The 24,626-nt window shown below is 48.7% G+C and overlaps 4 protein-coding genes across 4 annotated transcripts; 1 reads left to right on the forward strand and 3 right to left on the reverse strand.

Moving 5' to 3' along the window:
- Positions 1 to 3,769: 3,769 nt before the first annotated feature.
- On the reverse strand, positions 3,770 to 5,988 carry msrb1b (methionine sulfoxide reductase B1b). Its single transcript, XM_067245555.1, has 4 exons — positions 5,657 to 5,988; positions 5,132 to 5,274; positions 4,896 to 5,013; positions 3,770 to 4,662 (listed from the first exon to the last, which is right to left on the reverse strand). Exons 1-4 carry the CDS (start codon positions 5,709 to 5,711, stop codon positions 4,652 to 4,654), a joined length of 327 nt encoding a protein of 108 aa, XP_067101656.1. The 5' UTR covers positions 5,712 to 5,988; the 3' UTR covers positions 3,770 to 4,651.
- Positions 5,989 to 6,046: 58 nt separating this feature from the next.
- Positions 6,047 to 7,621, reverse strand: neurl2 (neuralized E3 ubiquitin protein ligase 2). The gene is made up of 2 exons (XM_067245554.1): positions 6,565 to 7,621; positions 6,047 to 6,250 (listed from the first exon to the last, which is right to left on the reverse strand). Exons 1-2 carry the CDS (start codon positions 7,352 to 7,354, stop codon positions 6,135 to 6,137), a joined length of 906 nt encoding a protein of 301 aa, XP_067101655.1. The 5' UTR covers positions 7,355 to 7,621; the 3' UTR covers positions 6,047 to 6,134.
- Positions 7,622 to 10,759: 3,138 nt separating this feature from the next.
- Positions 10,760 to 18,883, forward strand: tex2l (testis expressed 2, like). The gene is given in 13 exon segments (XM_067245184.1): positions 10,760 to 10,862; positions 11,842 to 12,239; positions 12,241 to 13,200; positions 13,695 to 13,895; positions 14,078 to 14,385; positions 14,547 to 14,799; positions 15,016 to 15,165; positions 15,275 to 15,374; positions 16,337 to 16,478; positions 17,011 to 17,148; positions 17,626 to 17,841; positions 17,930 to 18,050; positions 18,713 to 18,883. Coding segments are annotated over 13 exon segments (3,261 nt in total).
- A 505-nt stretch (positions 18,884 to 19,388) lies between these two features.
- Positions 19,389 to 23,963, reverse strand: rnf151 (ring finger protein 151). Its single transcript, XM_067245185.1, has 5 exons — positions 23,949 to 23,963; positions 21,038 to 21,183; positions 20,362 to 20,458; positions 19,914 to 20,143; positions 19,389 to 19,665 (listed from the first exon to the last, which is right to left on the reverse strand). The coding sequence occupies exons 1-5, from the start codon at positions 23,961 to 23,963 to the stop codon at positions 19,389 to 19,391; spliced, it is 765 nt and encodes a 254-aa protein (XP_067101286.1).
- Positions 23,964 to 24,626: the final 663 nt, after the last annotated feature.

A 24,626-nucleotide genomic window follows, 5' to 3' on the forward strand; every position in this document is an offset into this window, starting at 1 on the left:
ACAACAATGCAGACGTAACATGAAGAACTAGTCAGAAACATCTAGAACACAGGAACCAGAGGAACCAGAGGACCCAGAAGGTATCAGGTCATCTCTGCTGTGGTCCACAGCAGTAAGCAATCAGGCCTCCTTTGATACCATATCAGAGAGGTACTGCATGAAGGTATAATTTCACTGAAGAAAGACCACCATGATTGCGTATATGTGTGTGTGTGTGCATGAGACTGTGTCTGTTGCACACACCTCCTTATTCCTAGGGTCATTGTTGACCTGACCTTTGTGTCTGTCTTTCACCAGTCAAAACTCTGACCTAAGTACCTGTGAATGCTCATACAATTGACCGATTTCTAAACCATATGAGTTGATCGCATGAACAGCATAAGGATGTAATGAATGGAATAACGAGAGGCCTATAATCATGTCCTGTGTCTTTGCTAGTAGCTTGCTACTAGCATGGTCATAAATAATCTGAACTGTCCATTGTGGCTAACCGCCTGACTGAAGCTTCTGGAAACCACACACCAAATAAAAATGACAAACGTTTGTGTCTTGTAGCTCGTACGTTCTGGTGCCCTGTGTTACTGCACAACCGCAAGAGAAAAGAGAGAGGGAGTAAGAGGGAGGGAATGGAGATAGATGGACAGAAAGAGAGAAGACAGAGATAGAGGGAGAGAGAGAGAGAGAGAGAGAGAGAGAGAGAGAGAGAGAGAGAGAGAGAGAGAGAGAGAGAGAGAGAGAGAGAGAGAGAGAGTTAATAGATACAACGCTCGCTCTACAGTTATCTAGCTCCAGGTATCTGGGAACGAGAGGGAAGAGATTAAATAGTTTCAGAACCCGCATGGCCACAGACCCAAGCATAGCAACTTTGAAGTGTTCCCTGCTCTGTGCCAGCTGTTGTGTAGAGCACGTCATGTGTTGGTGCGTGTGAGGACCAGAGCAATGTTTAGCTTGGGATGTGTGCGTTACAGTGTTATCTCCTTGCCAGGGTTAGATAACACCACTGGCCCTGAGGTGATGTTTACAAACATGCACGACCTCCCTTCTCTCCCGGGTAAAGGAGAGGAGAATGTAGCCAGCACAAGCTACACACTGCAGCTGGAGCAAGCAGACTTTACACTCATGCTCACTCTCACACACTTCAAGGGGGTAGAAGGATGAATTAATTTACAGTAACTACACACACAAGCAGGGACCTCAGAAAACAGATATATCATCTCTACTTCCAGTTTCCGTGTTTAGTCCACTTGGAGGACACAAAGACAGTACATCTGATGATCTGTAGCGAGATCACGGGGAGGGGGTTGGGGGGTTGGGGGTGGGGGGGGTGGGGGGGTCGATAACCCCCCCTCTCCTGCCTGTTGACAAACTGCCTTGGGAAGCTCCATGCAGACAGGGCTTGATGCATGGCTGTGTGTGCGTGCTCCATAGGGACCTGATGATGGTGACATGGGACACACACACACAGACACACACACACACGGATAGACACAGACAGTGTCCCATGCTGGGCTGTGCGGTGAGAGGTATCGCATCACACGTCAGTCGAGGGAAGATGGATGTGGAGATTTACCCAGCATTCAGGGGGGGAGATGAGGCCTAACTCAGCCCAGATGCAGTGTACTTCACCCAGTGACAGGGTCAACCAGCTCCCCCTCCACCTAGAAACCAGCATGGAGGATAATTGCCATTTGAGTCTAATTAAATTTGTTTCCTCCTCCATCTTGCTCAATCAATGCTGGAGGGATGAGGTAACATTTCAGTTTTAGAATCTACTGTAGAACGTTGCTGGGATTCCAAATAACAAATGGAATCTTGCACTGAAGGATTTAGTCACCCTCACCATAATAGGGGATGGGATCCAGGTGTGTAAATACCCCTACAACACATGCACTGCCATGGAGAGGTTCAGACGTTTGCAGATGGCCCTTAACTGTTCTTATCAGACCAAAGAGTGCTGAGGTCTTCCATGGCAACGCTAATGGCTGTGAGAATGTGTGTGTAAGTGTGTGTTTGTGTGTGTTTTTTGTTGCGTATGCAGGTCACCTGCTTTTCATCGCATTGCTGGTCTAATGGAGGAAGGGGAAAAGTGGGTTGATTGTAACAGGGTCAGTTGTAGACGGTAAGGATAGTAGAAAACAAAACCATATGATCTCAGACAAAGAGATCATATGGAAACCAGTCAGTTTGTGGTCAGTTTTGTACGTTTGTACACAACACCGTAACACTGCATTATAAATCTAGCCTACACTGACACCACCTTGACCCAACAATAGCTGCAGACCTATTAACATTCCTGCCTTTATGACGTGTGACTAAGCTTGATAAAGACTCCTCACACCTTTCTGGAACATAAACCTTGATTCAAACATTAACCTGAGCTCCGACACCTCAGGTGTTTCAGGCACCTGGCAGGGTGGATGGCTCTGAGGAGCCGTCAGCTGCTACAGTACACCTCTGATGTGCATCTGATGTGCACGTGTACTCTGGCAGTTCACCTGGCGGCGTGCACAGTGTGCTGTGCATGTGCAGGTAAGTTCACGTGTCTGTTCAAAGGAGACAACTTCCGAGTATCTGTCTGTGAAGAGGAAGTAAACAATAGTACAATAGTAGTTAGTGAAGGTTGTCTCTCTGTTCTCTCTCTAGCTAAGCAGCTGTTTCAGGAGTTTTTTTTATTTGGAAGACTACAGCTTGAGCCCAAAGGTGTTGCCGGGGAGCTCCCTTGAGACTAGGGACAACAGCAGACAGGAGGAGATCCATTTTAATCTTCTGAAAGCTAGACACTTCTCTATCTTGTCATGAGAATATCAATGAGGAGACGGAACATTCCAGTTCCATAATCTAGATGGGGAAGAACATCAGACCGTAAAACTGAAAGCTTGACTCAAGTTTTTCATGGCTCTGATTCAACTGGGTCTTGCAGTGTAAACCATTTCTACACTAATGCTATGTTAAAAAGCTCTCTTGAGACACTCACAAAACAGTTCACCATAGTCGTACAGCAAAGAAATAAGTGATCCAATACCAAAATGATACATTTAATCTCAGGATAGTGTGTGTGTATGAGTGTGTCTCTGAACACATACTGTACAGTATCCTGCCCAAGACACACATTCCATGATGTCAGTGGTCTAAGAGGGCAGTGGTGTGTGTGTTTGTGTGTATAAGTGTGTATAAGTGTGTGTGTTTTGCTGGTACAGTAATAATAGCTCTCCTGTCAGGTTGGGCTAGTAGGGCCACTCCTCTCACCCACAGGGGGCTGTGGCAGACGCCAAGCCCCACAGAACAGCTTCCACCTGGGGTACGACCAGACCAGCACTGCCCCCCCCAGGATACACCCACCACACTGAACAACTGCTTCTCATACACCTCAAGTCTCAAACACCCAACAGTACAACAGACACAATCATACCTGGAGGTATCTCACAAAAAGAACCTCATTATTGTCATCATTCACAGGGGCTGAAAAAGACAGATTTCTAATTCAAGTCTTTTACAGTTTGTTTCAGGAGGTGAGATAGATGACATGAGATCGAATGAACTCCATGGTGAGTGCCAATAATGGCAGGGCATGGATGATGGCCAGATCACCAGCCTGGCAGGCCAGGGGTCGAGGGGGCTAACCAGAGTAGCACCTCAGTGGTGGTCATACAGAGGCCAGACAGCCCCCCCTGTTGGTCTCTCTCTCCTAGTGACATCACTAGTACCACAGCCTCAGGACAGCACTCAATGTTAAAGGATGAGAAAATGAATAGTCTGTCAAGCTAAGTAATCCAACTTTGGTCACTTATTTATTGTCACTCTCTTTAGTTGAGTTATAAGAGTGAAAACCATGAGGTTATCAATGTCTTTATCAACAAGGACAAATGAGATAAGACTGCTAAAGTACCTAACTGATTCAAAAACAAACATAGCTTAGGTATTGCTTTGGCTGATACAATTAAATAAAACTACAATCAAACACCATGTATTGAAATGAATTATTCTAACATATATCTAACAACAAATGCATAAATAACATACAGAACACTAATGAGGAATCATACAAATTTGTTGAAGAATAATAATAGCATGGCTCATAGTGCAAATAGGCATTCAAGTTAAGAAACAGTAAGTATACAGAATACCCCTTAACGTGGGTTTGAAATCATAAAAATTGAAGGAAGCAAATGTTAGTAAAGAAATTAAAATGCTAACATTTAGAGATACATTTGCTTCCTCCTTGCTCCCATTGGTCCATTGGTCTAAAATCTAAAGATTACATAAATACATCGGTTTCTTGTACCCTGCTTGGACTGCAAGGAGCTATGAGGTCTAAATTAAAATGTAAATACTTTGCACATCCTTTTTATTATCACAACGGAAATCATTGCACTTGATAAGATATCCTTATCAATTAAGTTTATAAGAGGTCTCCAGGGTATGATTCTCTGGCTGGGATACCTGATCCCCCCCAGGTCCTAGTGCCCCAGGCAGGTCAGATGTTCATCAGTGTGACAGGGTGTCCTTCTCAGGCCTGAACCCCGTCCACATCACTGGCTGACCAGCCCCTCCAACATGGAGGCCTGGGGTGGTGGCGGTTGTTGTTGTTGTGCGGACTACAGCTTCCTACTTTCTACTGCACTTCCTGTGTTGGCTCCTAACCTCCTCGCCTCTACTGCTTGTCTGGAACAGATAAAGAGAGAGAAAGAGAGGGGGGGGGAGAAAGGGAGAAGGGGAAGAGGGGGACCCCACAAGACAGAGTGGGAGAAGAGAGGGAGAGTAAGAGAAGTAGGGTGAACAAATAAAGGAAATGAAAACCAACACTGATGTACAGGAAAGCTTTACTTAATCAATATTCAGTATTTCTCGAACAGCATCAGAGGACTTTCCTCTCTCAGGGCGCAGCAGCCTGTTACCTTTGTTGGGGACAAACTTAAGCGAGTGGCTGAATATTCAGAAGCGCGAGCGCCCCTCCTCAGGGCCGTCGTTCACAAACTCGTGGCCCAGGCCGCTCCCACACTTACCACACAGCACCTGGGGACACAAGAACACAGCACACCTAAGTAACACAGTGGGAGCCCGCCCCGGGAGCTGGAGATCAGGACAGCATCAGTCCTGCCTCTGGCAGTGACGCTAGGGTGACACTTCAGACCTTGAAGGCGGTGAGAGACTCCATCATCTTGGTGACGCTGTCTTCTCTGATGGTCTCAGTGAAGGCAGGCCAGGGGGAGGAGTGCGCGAACTTTGACCTGCTGGAGAAGAGAGGGTGGCGGCACTGGGAGCACACGTATATCCCTTAGAGAAGGGACACGGATGAAGGGGTCAAGGATGGGATTAATACTATTGTTACAGCTCTCAGTGAATGTCTGCAAGTGCCACAGCTGGAGGAATAAAATACACGCTCACTAGTTTGCTATGAAGTACATTGGTATGAAACAGAAGTGTTTGTGTGTATGATCTAGTGCTGTGACTGGGGAAGTCACAAAAAGCTATAGGCCTTCTGGCGATACCTATTTCCTTTCTCTATGCAAACTTGCATGTCTCGCGTCAGTATCTAAGTTAATATACGTACAAACATGTCACTTTTAAACAGTTTATACAACGTAACGTAATCAGTCAAGAGCAGGTGCAGTTACATCACCAACAGCCTAGACTAGCCTAAATTCTGACCACTCACCTGGCTTAAAATGGTCTTTATAAACCTCACTATTAAGAAACGAACAAAACGACATGGTGATTACAGAGTCAAGACCGTTTCGGTTTTAAGTTTGCGTTTGTAAACCTCGCTATTAGTGCAGGTAATGTTCGACAGCGTCAAGTAAACAACCTGGCTTTCGGTGTCGGCGAGATTCTTCATACGTAAGACAAAGACGTCATGACGTAATTCAAAGCCCCGCCCAGTTGGAGAGTTCTAAAATCAACCACTAGATGTCACCGCAAGATAAACGGTGAAAGCTCAAGCATGCGGAGTTGTGAATTATTGCACTTACATTTATAACAAGTAAAGGTTGACGACAAGTAAGTGAAACTTTATCACAAAATGCACAAAGCTACCCATACATGTAGGAAAAGTGAATAGATACGAATTTAATATGCAATTTGATCAGTTCACTGGTTTCGTTTGTCAAATCTGTTTGAGTCCACGTTCCATTGCGTCACTCGTATTTGCAGAAGTGTTTGAGTCTCTCAGGCAGCTCCAGCCAGTCCAGAGCCATCCTGTGTACGATGTGCTTCTGGATGATCTTCCTACACAAGGTCTGCAGGGAGGAGACTGGGAAAGAAGCAATGATAGAGAAAGAGAGCAAGAGAGAGAGAGAGAGAGAGAGAGAGAGAGTATTTTTTATTTACAGCCTGTTTTCCTGTTTATTTCTCAATAACAAATATGCTCATTCTACTGTATGTTTCAGTCAGTTTTTCAATCCGTCTTCAGTTCCCAACCACAGGTTATCACTTCAGTTCCCACCCACAGGTTATCACTTTAGTTCCCACCCACAGGTTATCACTTTAGTTCCCACCCACAGGTTATCACTTTAGTTCCCACCCACAGGTTATCACTTTAGTTCCCACCCACAGGTTATCACTTACATCCATACTCCACCTGGACGATGCGGACGGTTTTGGTAGCGGCGAACACGTCCACCACAGCGTAGAGCTGTTGATTGGTTGGGATCCCCCTGGCCGACGCCCCCATGTCCTCCCCGTTGATGACGATATGCATGTCAGCCAGGCCCTGCCCCCTTGGCACGTACAGCACGCCTATCCGGCTCCGTCTGGCGGTGGGTGGCAGGGCGTTGGTCTTGTACAGGTCATCCAGGATGTGGCTGAATCGCCCCGGCCGGCTCCGCCCCACCAGCTTGTCCATGGGGATGCAGAAGCGGTTGATCTGGAGGTGAGAGTCTGTGAAGAACGCCTTGGGTTTGTTGTTGGAGCTGGGGTTGTCTTCTCCTCCACCTCCCAGAACCCGGCCTTCACCCTCCCCACCTCCTAGCACCCTACCTCCAGCCAGCCCTCCCTCTTCTGCCCCCTCTCCCCCAGCCCCAGGTGCTTGCTCCTTGACCTTGTTATGGTTGCGTGTGATGGCGAAGACCCAGCTGTCCCCCAGGTCCACCAGGTCGGGGAGGGAGTACTCTGGCACCACCTCCAGGGTACTCGGGTCCCGGCTGGTCAGCCCGATGCGGAGGTGGCCACACCAGCCTAGCTCCTTCTCTTCAACCTCCACCAGGAAGATCTCCCCCGGGCTCAGGGGTTTCCCGCTGAAGCAAACCCCATTGGCGAAGCTCTCGACCCGCGTGGCCTGGGTGCAGGATGGGTCCAGTCTCACATTAGAGCCGTGGATGTGGTGGAACTCCAGGAACTGGTCTGAGAAAGGCTCCATGTCTCAAAACCACAGAGCCGCCTGTAATGGCGCGTCAATGACTTCAATAGGTGACAGTGTAGCAGGCAGAGTCAGGCGTATTCCTACTTCACTTGACCGTATAGTTCAGTTGTTGAGACAAATTAGGGATAAGCTCATGAACTCCACCACTCCATTAACTACACAGAATTCACTGTGTGCTGTCCATTGTTCTTTATCTGATTTGACAGTCCGTAGCAAGCACATGGTCGTTGTGCAGAGACACACACTCTCTCACACATGCACTGACAGCCCTCGCTAGCCTTTATACTGGCCACTCAGGGAAGTTTCCGGTGACTGTGAGATGGGCTATTTTTGAACAGTTGCACGTCAACAGATGGCAAGGTATGCAGACACACACATGCACACACAGGAACTGGAGGGGTGTGTGACAGGGTGGTCGGAACCCCTCTGGCTCCTAGTGCTCATTCAGTACTACCACATCTTCTATAGCAGCAGCCTAATTATCATAATTCCATATGCGAGATAAATATGTAAAGCCCACTGTACCATTTGGAATCCACTTTCTAAATATAGCTAATTTGCAAATACTGTGTCAATTGATTTTCTTATGCAAATCAGTCATTAAACCAATAAGCAGCAATACAATGTGTCTGCTTAGCATAATGACATCTAATTTTCTCCTTATGATATGCCTGGATCAATTTCAGATTGATTAAAAGAGTACTCTATCTGCTGCAAGTTTGCATACTGTATCTAAGATACAATTGGTCTTTAATTACTCCAACCACATTATAAACCATTGCATTCATGAATTGTTATTAGAGACAGACACATTACACTCTAATGGGAATTATTTAAAGAACCATTTCTATAGAACTAAAGACAACCCATTGTAACAAAGTTGAAAGAAATAAGAAAAATGTTCCACCTCAGGGTTGTACTGTATGCAGAATTTTTTTAGGGTGGCTCTAACAGCACAGACTGACAACACAGCACCACAGATGTCTAGAGAGCAGAGCCTTTCCCACTCCATCAGCTGCTGTGCTAGTCCCGCAGGGGGACCCAGAGGCAGGCTGCTGTACTGACCCCAGCTGTGGCAGTCTCCACAGAACAGGCCCTGCATGGCCATCCCTCATACTGTCAGGTCCAGGGCTCCTCTGTATCTAGGCCAGGAGAACGGGTGAGGGGAGAGAGAGGGAGACTGAGAGAAACTGAAAGAGAAGGGAGAGCGAGATATGTGGGGTTGTGATATGGAGTGAAAGAGAGGGACACACATAAGGGGGAGGCAGTGAAAGGGAGAGAGAGAGAGAGAGAGAGAGCAAGAGAGAGAGAGAGAGAGGGGGGGGGGGGGGGGAAAGAGGGAGACAGCAAGGTTCATTTTTTATTGTTAGTGGAGCTTCTTGCTAGTGCTCCAGGGCATGGTTGACTCCAGTATTCTCGTTCAGGCGTGCTGCATTCAGACAGGAATGGGATAGAGAGCAGAGTCATTGTGACAGGTGAACGATACCAATATTATTAGCTGTTGGCTCGCTTTAATACGTTTTCCAGGCTACTTTGGTCAGACTGTCGGGAATGTTATATCAAGATGCCATACTGTTTGTTCACTTAACTGATCATCTCTGTTTCAGTTTGAAAGTGTGTGTGTGTATGGGGGGGGGGGGGGGGGGGGGCATGGCTGGGGTATTTAATCTGGATTAAAGTGCACTGCTGCCAGGGTTTTCATAATCAGATTGGTGATGGTGAGCCGCTGCTCAGCAGCGCGTGTCACATCTGGATTGAAGCGGTCCGCGAGTGCGGGGGGAGGTGTGATCGCAACACGGTGAAGCTGGAAGAGCATCTCACCACTTTCAGATCGGTGCGCAGGTTTACCAGGCATGGAGTGACGCAAGTATTGTACTAACAGCGAGTTTCAAGTCAAACGTAAGTGCGCTATTATCTCAAAATAATGTTCCTTTCATGTTGACGTTGGATTTTGTCAATGTATCTATGATAATCATGTTTAAAACAAGCAATGCCGTTCTGTAAATTGAATTAACTCTGTATCAGACTAAACCAAGCTACAGTCTATAAACGAAAACATATTTCATACATTCTGTAGCATACATTTTTTTAAACAATAAATCAGGAGTTTGAGGACCAGATCTAACAAACACAAATGGTCGCGTCTTTCTGAGTAGGTACGCATGTTAATGACACTGCCGAATTGTCTGTCTAATTATCGAACACACTCTAAAAAATGCATGCAGATCTGACGCTGAATTATTTTTTAGCCTTGGGGTTAACACTGTTTTCAATAGGAATGAATCTGGCATGTAGCCTATAGTTAAATGTTAAATGTAGCCTATATATTCAACAAGTGACGGCATTCGAAGAAACATTTTAACTTGAATGTCAGGTTGTAGTACAGTAGGCTTGAAGTAGGCCTATGTAGGCATAAGTCCCTACACAAGTTTTCCGTTTCACAAGTGATTTGACCGAGTCGTTTTTGTTCGATAATCCAGCTGTCCCTGAAATCCTGCAGAACAGATAATCTGAGTTTGACTGTAAAGTCTGATGAGAGAGTAGGGAACTAGCTGTACTTGAACACACACACCAACACATACCCTCCAGAATCCTCTTTGAATCACTGTCTGGAGATCATGAAATCATGTTCCATCAACCTTTGCGGTTCATGCTGTTTTTAAACAGCAGCTCGGACCAGTGGATTGCATTCCCCTCCTGCACTCACCACACTGGCTAAAATCAACAAGGTTATTGAGTGTTTAGCCTGTCTAGGATCATGCTTAATGAGGCATTTCATAACCCTGTCTGTCACCGGCCTGCCCCACACAGAACAGATTACCTCAGTCCGAAAACCTACTGGATTTTTTTGTTTGTTTTTAGATTTGTATTTTAGGGTCGGAGGTTCCCATCTGTGTACATTTTCATATGGGGTCGCAAATGTTTCTGTCTGTGTGTGTTAATGTTTGCGTGGCAGAGGGGATTTTTGTGTCTGCTTGCGTATGTGTGTAAGTGTGTGTGTGTGTGTGTGTTTTTATCTCTCCAGCCCATTTTGGGTAAAGGGATTAGAGAGAATCTGCCAGATGCTGTAAAACTGGTTGATTTTGTGCCACAGTTTTATAATACAGTTATGCAACTCCAGAAGGTGCTCTTTAACTCACTTCTAAAGAGCAGAGTACTTGACCCAGAAAGACGGAGGAGGGATTCATTAGGTCTCAGCTATACTATCCATCGTTCCTTCCAAAGCCATCTAGCGATGTTATTTTCTTCTTCTCTACTTTCTTCCTTCAACAACGAATGACGCTGCTCAAAAGCCTCCTTCCTCCCCCCAGACATTTCCCTGGCCACTAACATCTTAAGCCGTCGGCATTATGCGTCCCGATTCTGTTCAGCTATCGAGGACACGGATGAATGGGTGTAAACATGAGCATAGCTTGCAAGCTGCCTCACAAGCTGTATCTACACCCACATCCCGACGCAGAGCATCTTTGGCTGACGGGTGTGCGAGCGCTCATCTCAGGGTTGCGTAAGCGGCGCCAGCAGCCATCAGATCAGGGAGGCGGTGTTTGTGACAGCAGGTTTGAGGCAGACGGATGCCTCGTTAGAGGAGGGAGAGAAAACGGTTCCACTTTGATGCTCTTCATTAGTGTGGTGCGGTTGGAAGGGCCACCCAGTCATACACGTGGTCCACCCCGGAGAGAGGTGACTGATCTAGATGGATCAGCTCGGCAGTTAGGGCTGATGTGTCAGAGTCCATTTCCTTCTAAACCTGGATGCTTTCTGGAACCAGTGACCCTAAAGTAAAACGTTGGCTGGGTTCGAGTCTTCTTTGGTATTGCCCTACTTTTTACACAACATTTGGGGAGAAAACGCTCTCCTCTATTTTTGAACCTCCAAAACCCATTCATAAATGGGTTCCCTCCCTCCCTTCAAAAGCAGAAGGGAGGGAGGGAGGGAAGGAGGGAAGAAGGGAAGAAGGGAAGGAGGGAAGGAGGGAAGGAAGGAAGGAAGGAAGGAAGGAAGGAAAGAAACAAAGAAACAAAGAAACAAAGAAAGAAAGAAGGAAGGAAGGAGAGGAGAAGAGGGCTGTGTTATCTGGGTCTAATTTAGACAGTCCATACAGAGGTTTATGTAATTTCCTCCAGACACAAACATATTTATGCTATCTCACAAACACCACCGTCAGCCAGTCTCACATTGACAAAGTAACTGCTGATGGAAACAAATATTAAACGTGAAAATGAATGAACTCTCTCTCCCTGCACTTTCTCTTGTTTTCCCTTTCTATTGCGCCGAGGTTTAATGACACAGCTGACTGGCTACTTCTCTCTCTCTTTCTTTCGCTAACTCCCAGGTCCCTGGGGCGTGCAATGTAAAGATAAGAATGGCAGAGATGGGAGAAAATGGAGGAGAGAGAAGCGTAAGAGGAGGAGGATGTGTACACGAGGGAGGGTGTCTCAGGCCTCTTGAGAGCCCAGCCCCATGCCCCTCCACCTCTGTCCCAGACAGGGGCCCCTCAGCTGGGGCCAAGCGGGACATTGTGATCCAGCTGACCGGGACGGAGGGAGAGTGGGACAGTCTGGACGACAGCCAGCTCATCTTCTCCTTGGACCAGGATCAGGACCAAGACTACCCCTCCATCTCCCTGTCCAGGGACTACCACATCTACCAGGAGGAGGAGCGGACGAAGGTGGACCGTGGCCACCTGCACTCCCCGGCCTTCCACGTTCCCCTCTCCCCTTCCTCCCCGGGCTCCCTGGGAGACTGTCTCAGCTCCACGCCGGCCCCCAGCCTCCTGACCCCCAGCCCAAACCCAGCCTCCTCTCCCCGGCCCCTGGCCAGCCTGGTCAAGTCCCTGTCCACCGAGCTGGAACTCAAGGAGGGCTCCTCGCTGCGGCCCCGGCCCCCTCATCAGCCTGGTCAAATCCATCTCCACCGAGCTCTCCCGCTCCGAGCCTGAAGTGTCCCAGTCCAGGTCGGACTCGCGCCTCAACCTCCACCTGTGGAAGCAGCTGACCCAGCCGAAAGGCCGCAGCAACGGCGACTCGCGGACCGCGCCCCCCTCCCCCAGCTGCCTGTCGCCCATAGAAACGCCCAAGGGCGGCTTCTTCAAGATGGAGCTGGAGGACACCAAGAGGAAGCTGACGGAGGCCATGCAGGAGCCCCTCAACATGTTCACCAAGATCATGAAGGAGGAGAGCTCCGGCAGCCCCAAGCACCAGAGGGCCCAGGGAAGCCAGGGGGCTCCCCTATCCGGCTCCCCCATTTCTAGAGGTGTCTATGGGGCAGCAGGGAGGGACAGCGGTGGGGGGGAGGTGGGGGTCACCGAGCCTCTGTTGAAGAGCTCCAGGAGTACAGACGCCGACTCACCCACTGCGACCGATTGGCCTCGCAGCCGATTCCCGAGGCGGAGCCACCACAGGACTTGCTCCGCCCATGCCAAAACACCAGACCGCGGGGAAGACCTGGAGATCTGCACCTACGATGACATCATACAGGTCGTCGCCGTTGACCGCCGAGATCCTGGGCGACCGAGGAGATTGCCTCAGACTCTCCTCCCCTCAGGACCAAGTGTCCGCCGCACACCTCTGCCTCCTCCACCTCCTCCTGTGGCCCTGCCTCGTATGGGGCTGTTCTGTGTGGCCGTGTTATCCTACGCCTACCTCACGCTTCCCATCAGCTCCTATCTGTCTGGCCTGGCGCTGGGCCTTGGCCTGGGCTTCCTGCTGGGCTTGCTGCTTATCAGGCTGGGCTCCTCCAGAACCTTCAGGACCTGTGGGCCTCCTCTCCCCCACAGAGGGCTCCTTACTCTGGGGGAGAGCACTGACGCTGACCCCTTGAGTACAGAGCCTTGTGTTCTCAAGGTGAGTATTGTAATGATGGATTGCAGAGATTCAACTGCATCATAAGCAAAACTCCATGGAACAGCTTGTGGCTGAACAGCTAGAACTGAGTGTGACGTCAATTTCAATTCATTTCATTCAGCCTCTGCCTGTGAGTGGGTGGCTGGTTATATTGCAGTATGGGGTCCATTATGTGTGTCAAGGTGGGAGTCTGGTTATCAATCAGTGTGGCCACCCACAACCCTTTTACTGCTGAGCTGAATTGAACTCTCTCTCTCTCTCTCTCTCGCTGTGACCAAAGAAGGGTTATCTAAACTGGAGATATGATCACTTTCCCTGCAATGTTGTTCCTGACTGCGTATGCCCATTTAAGGGTCTGTCTCTCTCTCTCTCTCTCTCTCTCTCTCTCTCTCTCTCTCTCTCTCTCTCTCTCTCTCTCTCTCTCTCTCTCTCTCTCTCTCTCTCTCTCTCTCTCTCTCTCTCTCTCTCTCTTTCTCTCTCTCTCTCCCCATCAGGGCTGGATGAACGAGGTGAGTGAGTACGACCCAGAGACGCACCACCCGTGCCTGAGCCAGTCTGTCTGGGCGAGTCTGGAGGGGGGGTGTCTGAGCCTGTCCTACCCCAGGACCAGCATCCCTCGCCGGGCAGCGTACGACGAGAGGCTGCCAGAGGCCTCCTTCACCAGAACACAGTCCTACCAGCTGGCACACTGCAAGGTGCGTGAGGAATACAGGAATTCACGTATACATGATGGAATAAGTACATTCCTAGAATTGTATTCTGAGAAAGGTTAGATCACCATCATCAATGCTGACATCAGCACAGGAAGACCAGCGACGGGAACAGTACAGCAGAGTGACATCATGGCCTGTATTACAGTCATGTGTTCTTCTCCCAGGTGTTCCTGCTGCCTTCCCCACTGGCCCGCAAGAGGCTTTGGAACCCTAAATACCCCATCTGCCTCCAGCTCTGGGAGGGGCCGACGAAGGAGGAGGCAGGGGTGGGGGCAGGGGTGGGGGCGGAGGAGCCCCCCGTGGAGGAGACGGAGCACAGCCACCTCCCCACCACCCTCTACCTCTTCGGTCGCACAGGAAGAGAGAAGGAGGAATGGTTTCACCGGTTCTCTTCCGCATCCATGGTTGCGCAGAAGGAGACACCTGGGAGATGTGCAGTTAGATCTGGTATAGCGGGAGATAGGAAGTGTGTGTGTGTGTGTGTGTGCCTGTCTTGAAAATGAGAATTCAATCAAGTCTATCAAGTTTTCCTACTGTGCTATTCTGTCTGTGTGTCCCTAGAGACCGTATCCTGTAGATAAAACCATATCATTAACTTCTGTGACATTCTGTAGTTGTACCCGTGGCTGGCAGTGGCAGTCCCCCAGGGGACACCCCAGGCAGCATGGGGTCCAGCAGGCTAGGCAGCACCGAGGAGGAGGCCTCCCTCGCTCCCACCATCCCTTCGCTGCCCCAGACCCAGACCTCCAGGAGCATCAGGGGGCCTCCTCTGCTTGATTACCCCAGCTACATGGCTCGACTCCTGGCTGTGGAGCAGCCTAGCCCACTGGACAGCCCTGGAAGTAGCAGCCTAGAGGCCAGCCCCACAGCCACCGCTGAAGAGAAGGTGAGACGACTGCAGATTCAGAATAACAGGAAACACAGGACGGATTTTATGCCGTACATTTAGAAAAGACACGATTGAGGAATAGAGAAGGGCTTCACTATGTTTTAGAATCACGTGGTCATCCCAGAAATATCCATTGTAGATTGTTCTTGCTGTGTCCATATTCATTATTCTAGTCTTGCAACTCTGACTCAGCTGTTTAATGTTCTCCCACAGTGCACCTGCGATCTCTCTGATTTCCCAGAGGCGGGCCAAACCGAGTGGGTCAATGCGCTGATTGGTCGAATGTTCTGGGACTTTCTGCGGGAGAAGTACTGGGCCGACCTCGTCTCCCACAAGATCCAGAAAAAGCTGAGCAAGATCAGAGTGAGTGTGTGTGTGCGCTCATGCTTGTGCATGTTTTACAGCAATGCAGCAATGGAGTAGAATGATATATAATGTGTGTGTGTGTGTGTGTGTATGTGTTTACCTGCAGCTGCCTTATTTCATGAATGAGCTGACTCTGACAGAGCTGGACATGGGATCCTGTTTGCCTCAAGTGAACCGAACCTCCAGACCAGTGGTCAACCAGAGAGGCAATAACTACACACATACACATACATCTATGTCACACACTCTAACACACACAGTCTCATTCTGGGACAGACAGATCTAGATGGGGCCTACGTGATTGAAGCAGAGTGTTGTCTGACTGCATATAATAATGAGATGTTCTTTATGTGGTTGTAATCTCTCCGAGCCATGGGGCTGTTACCCCTTGCTGGGCACAAACAACAAGCCATGTTGGTGTGTGTGCGTGTGTGCGTGTGTGTGCGTGTGTGCGTGCGTGCGTGCGTGTGTGTGTGTGTGCCCCAACATCCTCGTCCACATGCAGTAGGTCTAAGTAGTGCTTAGGAAGGATTTGCAGCTCTGGAGGAGAGAGAGAGAGTGGTTGCCATCACCTAGGAGTTCCACGTCAATCTCCCCCCTTCTCTTCCCGTGCATACGCCACCGTCCATCCGTACGCCGGTTACGCAACAGCCTGCATCAAGTCCCACCCTGCCTCCCACAGCCCCCTCCAACCCCCCGTGTCATCCTGGCTCTGTTCTTATAATCTGCCGTCATTTACCGTCATTTGGCAAGACCTCATAATCACAGCAAATCCATTTAATCAGCTTCCAGAGTAGCTCTTCTGGGGCCGATGACGCTGCCATTGTCTTTGGATAATTGGTTGTCTGAGCAGTTTCCGACAGGCCGAGTGTCCACAGAGCAGTAGGGATTACATGTAGTGTACTGTTCTGGATAGCGCTTGCTAAAGACTTTTGATTTTGTCGAAAATCTTCATATTCTATAAAGCAGGGATTCCGAGAAAGTGCTGCTTCTATCCCATAATATTTCTCAGACCATGTTTAGGCCTGATCTGGATTATACTACAGTAGAGCTCACCATGTGTGTGCTCGTGCCCATGCTTGTTCCACCCTGACTGTGTGTGTGTGCATTTGTAGTGGTGTGTGCGTGCCTCTCTCTCTCTACTCTAACCCCTCTCCCCTCCGCCCAGGCCTTTGGCTGGAGCTGGATGTGGTGTACACGGGGGCCCTGCAAATGACCCTGCAGACCAAGTTCAACCTGTCGAGGCTGGGCAGGGAGGGCAGGGAGGGGGTTCTGGACACGGACAGTCTGGCTGAGACCAGCAGCACAGGGTCAGTACTCATTTATCATTTCTTCTGTTGTAAAAAAAAAAAGCCTGTTTAGGGACCTGGGGTGCATGTAAAGTACTGTAGGGCATGGCATTGTGAAAGCAGTTATTACATGCCCTGTGTGTGTGTCTCGATAAGACAACCGTCACCCAGAAAGAGACAGACAGTCGAGGGTCCTGTCAGCTTCATCGGATAGACAAGCACTTTCTCTTCCCCTATGAATGCCCCCCCCCCCCCCCCCCCACTCACACATACTTTCACAGCCCCTCCCCCCACACACACACACACACAGGATGGATAAACACAGCATTAGCTTGATGAGCTGAACCCATGCCAGGCGATAGTCTGGATATGAAATGGGCTTACACTGTCTGTGTTGTCGTGACCTCAGTGCCGCTGTGGCTTGTCTCTGCCCAGCAGTACTGCACAGTCACTATGGTTACATGTTTATTCTTAGTATGCTTTTGCTCTAAAGCAAAATTTTATTTCAAAAGGTTCATTCTATGAATTCGCCCCCCCCCCCCCCCCCCCCCAGGTCTCGATCCGTCCTCGCTACGCTGGCTGACAGTGACGAGGAGTCGTCCAGCGCTGGTTCCTCCGACGAGGAAGAGCTGCCGCTCTCCGAGCCCCAAGGCATTGTGGGAGAAAAAGGGACGCCACTTGGAGCCGAGGGGTGAGGAGGAAGGGAGGAAGGTGGGGGAGGGAAGTGGAGAGGGAATGGGTGGGATGTAGAGAGGAGAGATGAAATTCAAGGAAGGGGGGAGTGAGGAGAGGGGGGAGGAGAGAGGAGTTTAGAAGAGGGAGAGATGGGGAGAGATGGGGAAAGATGGACGGCATACGAGAGGTAGAGGGGGGAGGAGGGGATAGAAATAGAGACAGGGAACGTCTCATGATTTTAATCATTGGACAGTTTGGATATTTGACCTCCTAGTGCTATATTCCAATCATGGAGCATTATGCTAAGTCATCTTCCTTTAACTCCCCCCCCCCCCCCCCCCTCTCTCTCTCTCTCTCTCTCTCTCTCTCTCTCTCTCTGTATATATTATATATATACATGTATTTCCCTCAATCTCTTTCTCCCCCTCTCTCTCTTTCCCTCTCCCTCTCTTCCTCTCCTATTTCTTCTCTCTTCCTCTCCTCGTCTCCACAGCGTGGCTGCGGGCGGAGGTAAGAAAGGAAGGAGGCTGCTCAGATTCGTGGACAAGATCGCCAAGTCCAAGTACTTCCAGAAGGCAACAGAGAACGAGTTCATCAAGAAGAAGATCGAGGAGATGTCCAACACGCCGTTGCTGCTGGCCGTGGAGGTGCAGGAGCTGTCTGGCCCCCTTGTCGTAAACATACCACCCCCACCGACCGACAGGATATGGTACGACGCCATCATATGGTTTGTCCACTTCTGCGTGAATGAAAAACTGTTATTCGGCTTGTGTCAAGTAATGTGTGTGTATTTTCAGGTACAGCTTCAGTGAGCCTCCCAAGCTGGACCTGCGCGTGCGGCCCAAGCTTGGTGAGCGGGAGGTGACCTTCTGTCATGTGACCGAGTGGATCGAGAGGAAGCTGCAGGAGGAGTTCCAGGTCACAGCCTTGCCTCCCACACTCCTCCCTCCATCGCTGCTTTCCACACTCCTCCCTCCATCACTGCCTCCCACACTCCTCCCTCCATCACTGCCTCCCACACTCCTCCCTCCATCACTGCCTCCCACACTCCTCCCTCCATCACTGCCTCCCACACTCCTCCCTCCATCACTGCCTCCCGCACTCCTCCCTCCATCACTGCCTCCCGCACTCCTCCCTCCATCGCTGCCTCCCGCACTTCTCCCTCCATTGCTGCCTCCCACACTCCTCCCTCCATCGCTGCCTCCCACACTCCTCCCTCCATCGCTGCCTCCCGCACTCCTCCCTCCATCGCTGCCTCCCGCACTCCTCCCTCCATCACTGCCTCCCACACTCCTCCCTCCATCGCTGCCTCCCACACTCCTCCCTCCATCACTGCCTCCCACACTCCTCCCTCCATCACTGCCTCCCACACTCCTCCCTCCATCGCTGCCTCCCACACTCCTCCCTCCATCGCTGCCTCCCACACTCCTCCCTCCATCGCTCCGTCCATCTCTTGGTTGTCTTGTCTCCTCCTGTCCCAGTGGCTTTCTGCTTCATCCTTTCTCTCCTCTGTTCCACACAGCCTGTCGTTGTGATCCCAACTCTCCGGCTGACTTCACTCTCTTCTCTGTTCCTTTCAGAAAGTGTTTGTGTTGCCCAACATGGACGACATCTGCCTTCCTCTGATGCATTCTGGGATGGATAGTCCTCCTGGATATCAGTGCAGCCCAGCTCCACCGACTCCCTCACGTAGATCCTCCCTGGACTTGATAGAGAGAATTCCTCCCGAACACCCAACTGACTCTAAATAGTGCCTCCTGGTGGACTACCGACTCTATAACAACACGCACACAAATTGAAAACTCCCATGTTTACATGTGACAGACAGTACCGTGATGTGTGTTAGCACGCTGCTTTGATTGTTTACAGTTCGATCTTGTTTTGAGAGTTCCATATTTATTATGACAGTAAAAAAAAATCATCAAATAAAAGCAAGAATCAAGTCATATATTGAATGCCTTTTTATTCATGCAGACAAGGTTTTTGCCGTTTCCCATCCTAGTGATGGACAAAAGTCTCTCTCCTTCTATAAAAATGCAAAAATGAACTAACCTCAAAACAGGTCAATAAATATTTTATAAAGCCTAGTTTTGCCACTACTGCTGCCTATGTTCTTTTCACTGTGTTCCCCCCTGTGATATTATCTATTCTACTTCCTGTTGTATCCCTCCATAAACACCCCCACCCACAAATAAGTTGTTTCCCAAATGATCTCATAGCACCAGGAGATGAATCTTTAATGAAGATGCTGCTATTCTAGGGGCTGCTGTTGCTACTGTTGCTGCTGGTGCTGCTCTCATCTGTAGTCTCCTCCTCTCCTTCCCTCTCTCCACTCTCCTCTCCTCCTCTCATCCTCTCTCCTTCCTCTACCCCCTCCACGCCCCCCTCCAGCCAATCCAAGCTCTTGCTGATCAGTGCCACCTGTCTCTTCATGTGAGTGATGGCGCTCTGCACTCGACTCATCTTCCTGCCGAGAGCTCTGGCGATGGCCCTGTGACTCCGCCTCTGAGCCTCTACCTGCTGCTTCAGCTGCCTGGGAGGGACAGGTCTGAGATCAGGTCTGGGGTCTCTCTGAACAGCTGTGGTTGGAATGGGCTGATCTGGGATCAGCTACACGCCGACAGAAAATATTCAAACATCTCACAACATCTCACAACAAACATCTCACAATTAAGAGAACTTCTCTCAACTGTCACTGAAGGAACGCCCCGGATTCAAAACAAAACCAGCTCTTCAGAGCCTGAGCACGCCTCCAGGGGGCAGACTGCCTCACTCACTGACCTGTAGCAGTTGTGCTGAGCCCTTGTGGCCTGGGTGAGCGTGGTGCCGCAGCCCATCGGGCAGAGCTGGATCCAGTGGCTGCAGTGGCGGGCATGGCTCTCTAGGTGGTGCCGGGGCACTTGGGCAGAGCAGCCCTGGTGAAGGCAGGGCACCTCCTGGAAGAGGCAGGAGGAGGAGTGGAGGAGCTCCTCTGACAGGAGGAAGGTGGAGGAACAGCCCTCGTTGGCACACTGGAGGAGAGGAGAGGATATTTTAAACGTGGCTATTTGTCATCGTTGGTAGAGAGAGCACTGCTTGAATAAGAAAGATACGGTTGATTTAAGAGACTGAGGGGCAGCACCAACTCGCTCCCACAGTGAGTGTCAGTTCAGCTGCAGAAACACATCCCGATGATATGGCCCTGCTGCCAGGTCTGGAGAGGGGGGGGGGGGGGGGGGGGGGGCCTCACCTTGACCCTCAGACGCCCGATGGTTTTGTTCAGCTTGTACAAGGCCATCATCAGACTGGGACTGACTGTCTTCCTACAGCATGGACACGAGTCCTGCCTGCAGCACAGATGCACAGCTCCCATTCACATCTATCAGGATTCACATCTATCAGGATTCACATCCATCAGGATTCACATCCATCAGGGTTCACATCTATCAGGGTTCACATCTATCAGGATTCACATCTATCAGGATTCACATCCATCATGGTTCACATCTATCAGGATTCACATCTATCAGGATTCACATCCATCATGGTTCACATACATCAGGATTCACATACATCAGGATTCACATACATCAGGATTCACATCCATCAGGGTTCACATCTATCAGGATTCACATCTATCAGAATTCACATCTATCAGGATTCACATCTATCAGAATTCACATCTATCAGGATTCACATCTATCAGGATTCACATCTATCAGGATTCATGATCAAACTCTTGGACACAGCTTGGCCTTAATAAACCAGTTGGATGTTTTCTGGTTTTCTTGAGATGCGAGAATAACTTCTGATTCACTGATTGATCTAGTGTCTGATCGGTTGGTCATCCATTGGTGTGTCTGGATTTTGTGAAGGAGATGAGTGTATCTATACAGAGTGTGTGGCGAGGGCAATGTGTTGTGTACCTCTGAATCCACTGCAAGATGCAGCTCTTGCAGAACACATGGCTGCAGGCCGTTCTGACGGGACACCTTAACACACACCTGCAGATTGTGCAGATCAGCTCACAGTCTGGAACCTCCACAAACAGGTCGACATCGTAACCCCCGCTCTGGAACACACACAAACACACACGCAAACACTCATGGACACACACACTTGTGAAATATACAGTGGCGCCACAGTATACTACTAGATAATGCAGTACATGAACAAAACCTATTTAATGTAAGGTCATCCTTGTGTAATCTCATTCAGAACTGTTTTGTATTTGATCCGGCTTCATAACTCACCATGTTTCACTGTTCTGTTGTTAACTTTTATGTGGCCACACTTGCTGCAAGTGTTACTTTCACAGCTCCCTCGCACAATCCCTCTGGCAATGACACATATGCATGCGTAACTAACAATACAAACAACACAAACAGCCACCACGTCACAACAATAGGCTGCACTGCTAAAATACCCTGGAAACTGGGCTCATTCAGCTGGTCCAGCAGAGGAAGACCCAGATTGGAGCAGCCTAGTTCCAGAGCCAACCATACCTGAACATGCACACTGGCCAGTCTCTATCCCTCTCTCTCTGTCTCTACCTCTCTCTCTCTCTCTCTCTGTCTATCTCTCTCTTTCACAGAAGAGGAGAGGTAGTGGCTGTGGATGCACCAACCAGTGTTTTCCTGGAGCTTGCAATCACTCTCTAGATGTTCTGTCAGGTGTGAGGGGGGCTGGGACGAATGGAGCTCTCAGAAATCCATGGAGGCTTCGGCTCTGAAAAGCAGTTTCTATTACACAGCTGTTATGGAGCTTTCTCATATGTCGTTTGAACTTGCATTAATCCAGTAAACTAATATTTTTGGCGGGTCTACACAAGTTAAGGTTCACCCTTGTCGAGGATTTCTGTATTGTTATCTGTGTCTTTTTGTGTATGCCCTGCAGCAGGAAGAGGAGTAGTCGTATTGTTGTTGTCCATGTGCAGGCCTACCAGTAACGGGTGTGTTCCTCATTCACGTTTTATTGGGTTTAGATTCCATGTTTGGTGAAATGTTATTTGGAGAGAAAATACGTGTATCAATCATTAAAGGACAACAGGAAGACATAGAAGGGATGTTTGCTCACGTTTTACAGTCTCCCGACACAAGTCAAGCATTTCAAGGAAGTTTGGCTCAGCCTTAGAGGAAAGGTAATCAAGCTAATCAAAACACTTGTAAATGACTCACTATAATAATGGTGGCAGAAAAATCCATGAGAGATTACAAACATACAGTATTGATCAGGGGGAGAGACCTATAGGGTTCTTGTTTAATGTATGATTTAAACAATGTGGGGAAAGGTTCATTCTAAACCTAAGGGACTTCTGTGTTATTATACCAACGTACCATGGTGACTGGATGTTCTTTGAATTGTACAGGACTGTACTGGATGGTAGATTCATGTTTGATGTAAGGGGTCTCACCCTTTTAAGAGACAATGTGGGTCAACGTGGAACATGACATTCCAGCAGTTTTTTTTACCTGTATATTATGGTATGGTAATGTATTTCATAAGTTCAGCAAGATTGTGTTGAATATCTGTTTAATGATGAACCATCCCTACAATGTGGCACAATGCCATTGCACACATAGGCTGGAAACATGCACACTCACTAACAAACACACACACACATCTCATAAACTATAACATTATTGTTTTACAAGAGTCACATGATAATTTCCCAGCATGTACGTGTTTTATCAAACCTCTTCCTTCTGCTTGTTTTATGGAGAGCACAATAGGCTCCTTTGTGGATCATATGAAGCCACACCCCTGAAGGGTGACCACATAACTTTTGAAAGTAAATCTGGATGATGCCAGCTGGGAAACTCCATTTCCTTCAGGGCCAAAACAAACCCATCCCCAACAACAGACGAACATTAGGCTCTCATGACTGGACCAAACTCAGTCACTTCAGTAACATTTCAAAACGGATCAGTGCATTCAGTACAACACTAACTGTAGGAGCCATTTCTGTGTTTTATTTTATACGTTTTGTCTTGAAATCGTATGTTCTGTACCTCAGAGGTTGCTTGAATGGTATGAATGAAATTGCCTACATGGATGAATTCAATCTGGCTTCTAATTTGAAATTATTAGTCAGCAAATTGCCCGACAAGTTGAGAGGGGGATGGAGAGTTGAAGTATGCAAGAAACTACAAACCGCAGAGCCACATTCAGAACCTTAGTTGAGTTTATCAAAAGATAAGTCAAAATCTTGACAGACCCTGTCTTTGGTGATAGACAAGATCTCTCACCAAAAGCTCAAGGTCTAAGGCCCATACTCTCAAGTTCCGTGAAACCCAAATTCAATGACAAGGGCTTCACAACAAATGCAGCAACCATTGATGTTATCCACATTTCTCCCAAACAGAGGAATAGGCCAACATAGGCCATTCTGTCTGTTTTGCTCAGGAGAACATCTACTGGCAAGCTGTTCTTGGTTTAAAAAGAAACATCATACTGACAAGATCACATTCTTGAAAGAAAGAGGTATCTGTTTTGCATGTCTCTTAACAGGCCATAGGAGCAAGGAGCGTCGGTCATGCACCATTTGCAAGAGGGCGCATCCTACTGTACTGCACAAGTGGAGCAGAACCAAGCAGAAAGCAGAAAAACAGGAAGCGTATAAGGAGGCAGCCAAGGAACCCAACAGGGTGAAGACCACAGGCCTTGTGTCCCTCGAAACACGCAGTCAAGGAATGGGAAAGGCTGATAAGATCAATCAGACAAGTCCTCTGTTCTGTTCTTAAACAGCAGAGGATCGATGAGGAGGGACTCCAGACCGTATTGTGTGAAGTGGAAGCAATCTTGAACAGTCTGCCCCTCACAACAGTCACCACTGACCCTCGAGACTTGCATCCCCTCACACCAAATGATCTCTTACTGCTCAAGGCAGAGCCAACTCTCCCACCATGTACATTTGATAAGACTGACCTTTACACCAGACGATGCTGGAGGCAGATTCAATATTTGTCCAACCTCTTCTGGAGACGTTGGACGCTAGAATAGTTACCACTACTCCAAGAGCGCCAAAAGTGGAACACCAAAAGAAGGAACTTCCAGTGCGGAGATGTTGCTTTAGTGGTGGACCCAACTGCACCAAGAGGCTCCTGGGTTGTAGGTAAAATAATTGAAGTTTTCCCTGACCAGAAAGGACTTGTGCGCTTCGTGAGAATCAAGACCCAAAGCAGCATCATAAAAAGACCCATCACAAAGCTCTGTTTGATACTAGAGGGTGATGAAGACAAACCTTGAAGACTCAAGATGTCAATGGTGTACTACTCTATATCTTTTCTTTAATATGCTTGATACATAGAAAAAGTAATGATTTCAAGGCTCCCATTTTTATTTAATTTGGTAATTGTTTTGTTTACCAAGTACAATTAGGGGCCGGTTATGTATGAGCCATTTCTGTGTTTTATTTTACACGTTACTTTAATGCTGGCACTTGTTTCTATTTTCCGAGAATTTGTGCCCTCTACAGGTCAAAAGGCCATTAAATAGGAGAGTGATCTGTGGGAG

The sequence above is a fragment of the Osmerus mordax genome, chromosome 10 (assembly GCF_038355195.1).
Source record: "Osmerus mordax isolate fOsmMor3 chromosome 10, fOsmMor3.pri, whole genome shotgun sequence".
NCBI classification, from domain to species: domain Eukaryota; kingdom Metazoa; phylum Chordata; class Actinopteri; order Osmeriformes; family Osmeridae; genus Osmerus; species Osmerus mordax.

Bases quoted from the DNA above. Each gene is read 5' to 3' on its own strand.
- neurl2 (XM_067245554.1), bottom strand. From the start codon at position 7,354: ATGGAGCCTTTCTCAGACCAGTTCCTGGAGTTCCACCACATCCACGGC. The intron at 6,251-6,564 runs GTAAGTGATAAC...CTTCTTTCCCAG, and splicing joins CGTCCAGGTGGAGTATGGAT to TCTCCTCCCTGCAGACCTTG.
- rnf151 (XM_067245185.1), bottom strand. The intron at 20,459-21,037 runs GTACACAACACA...TCTGTGCTGCAG, and splicing joins ATCTTGCAGTGGATTCAGAG to GCAGGACTCGTGTCCATGCT. The intron at 19,666-19,913 runs GTCAGTGAGTGA...TGTCCCTCCCAG, and splicing joins GCTCAGCACAACTGCTACAG to GCAGCTGAAGCAGCAGGTAG.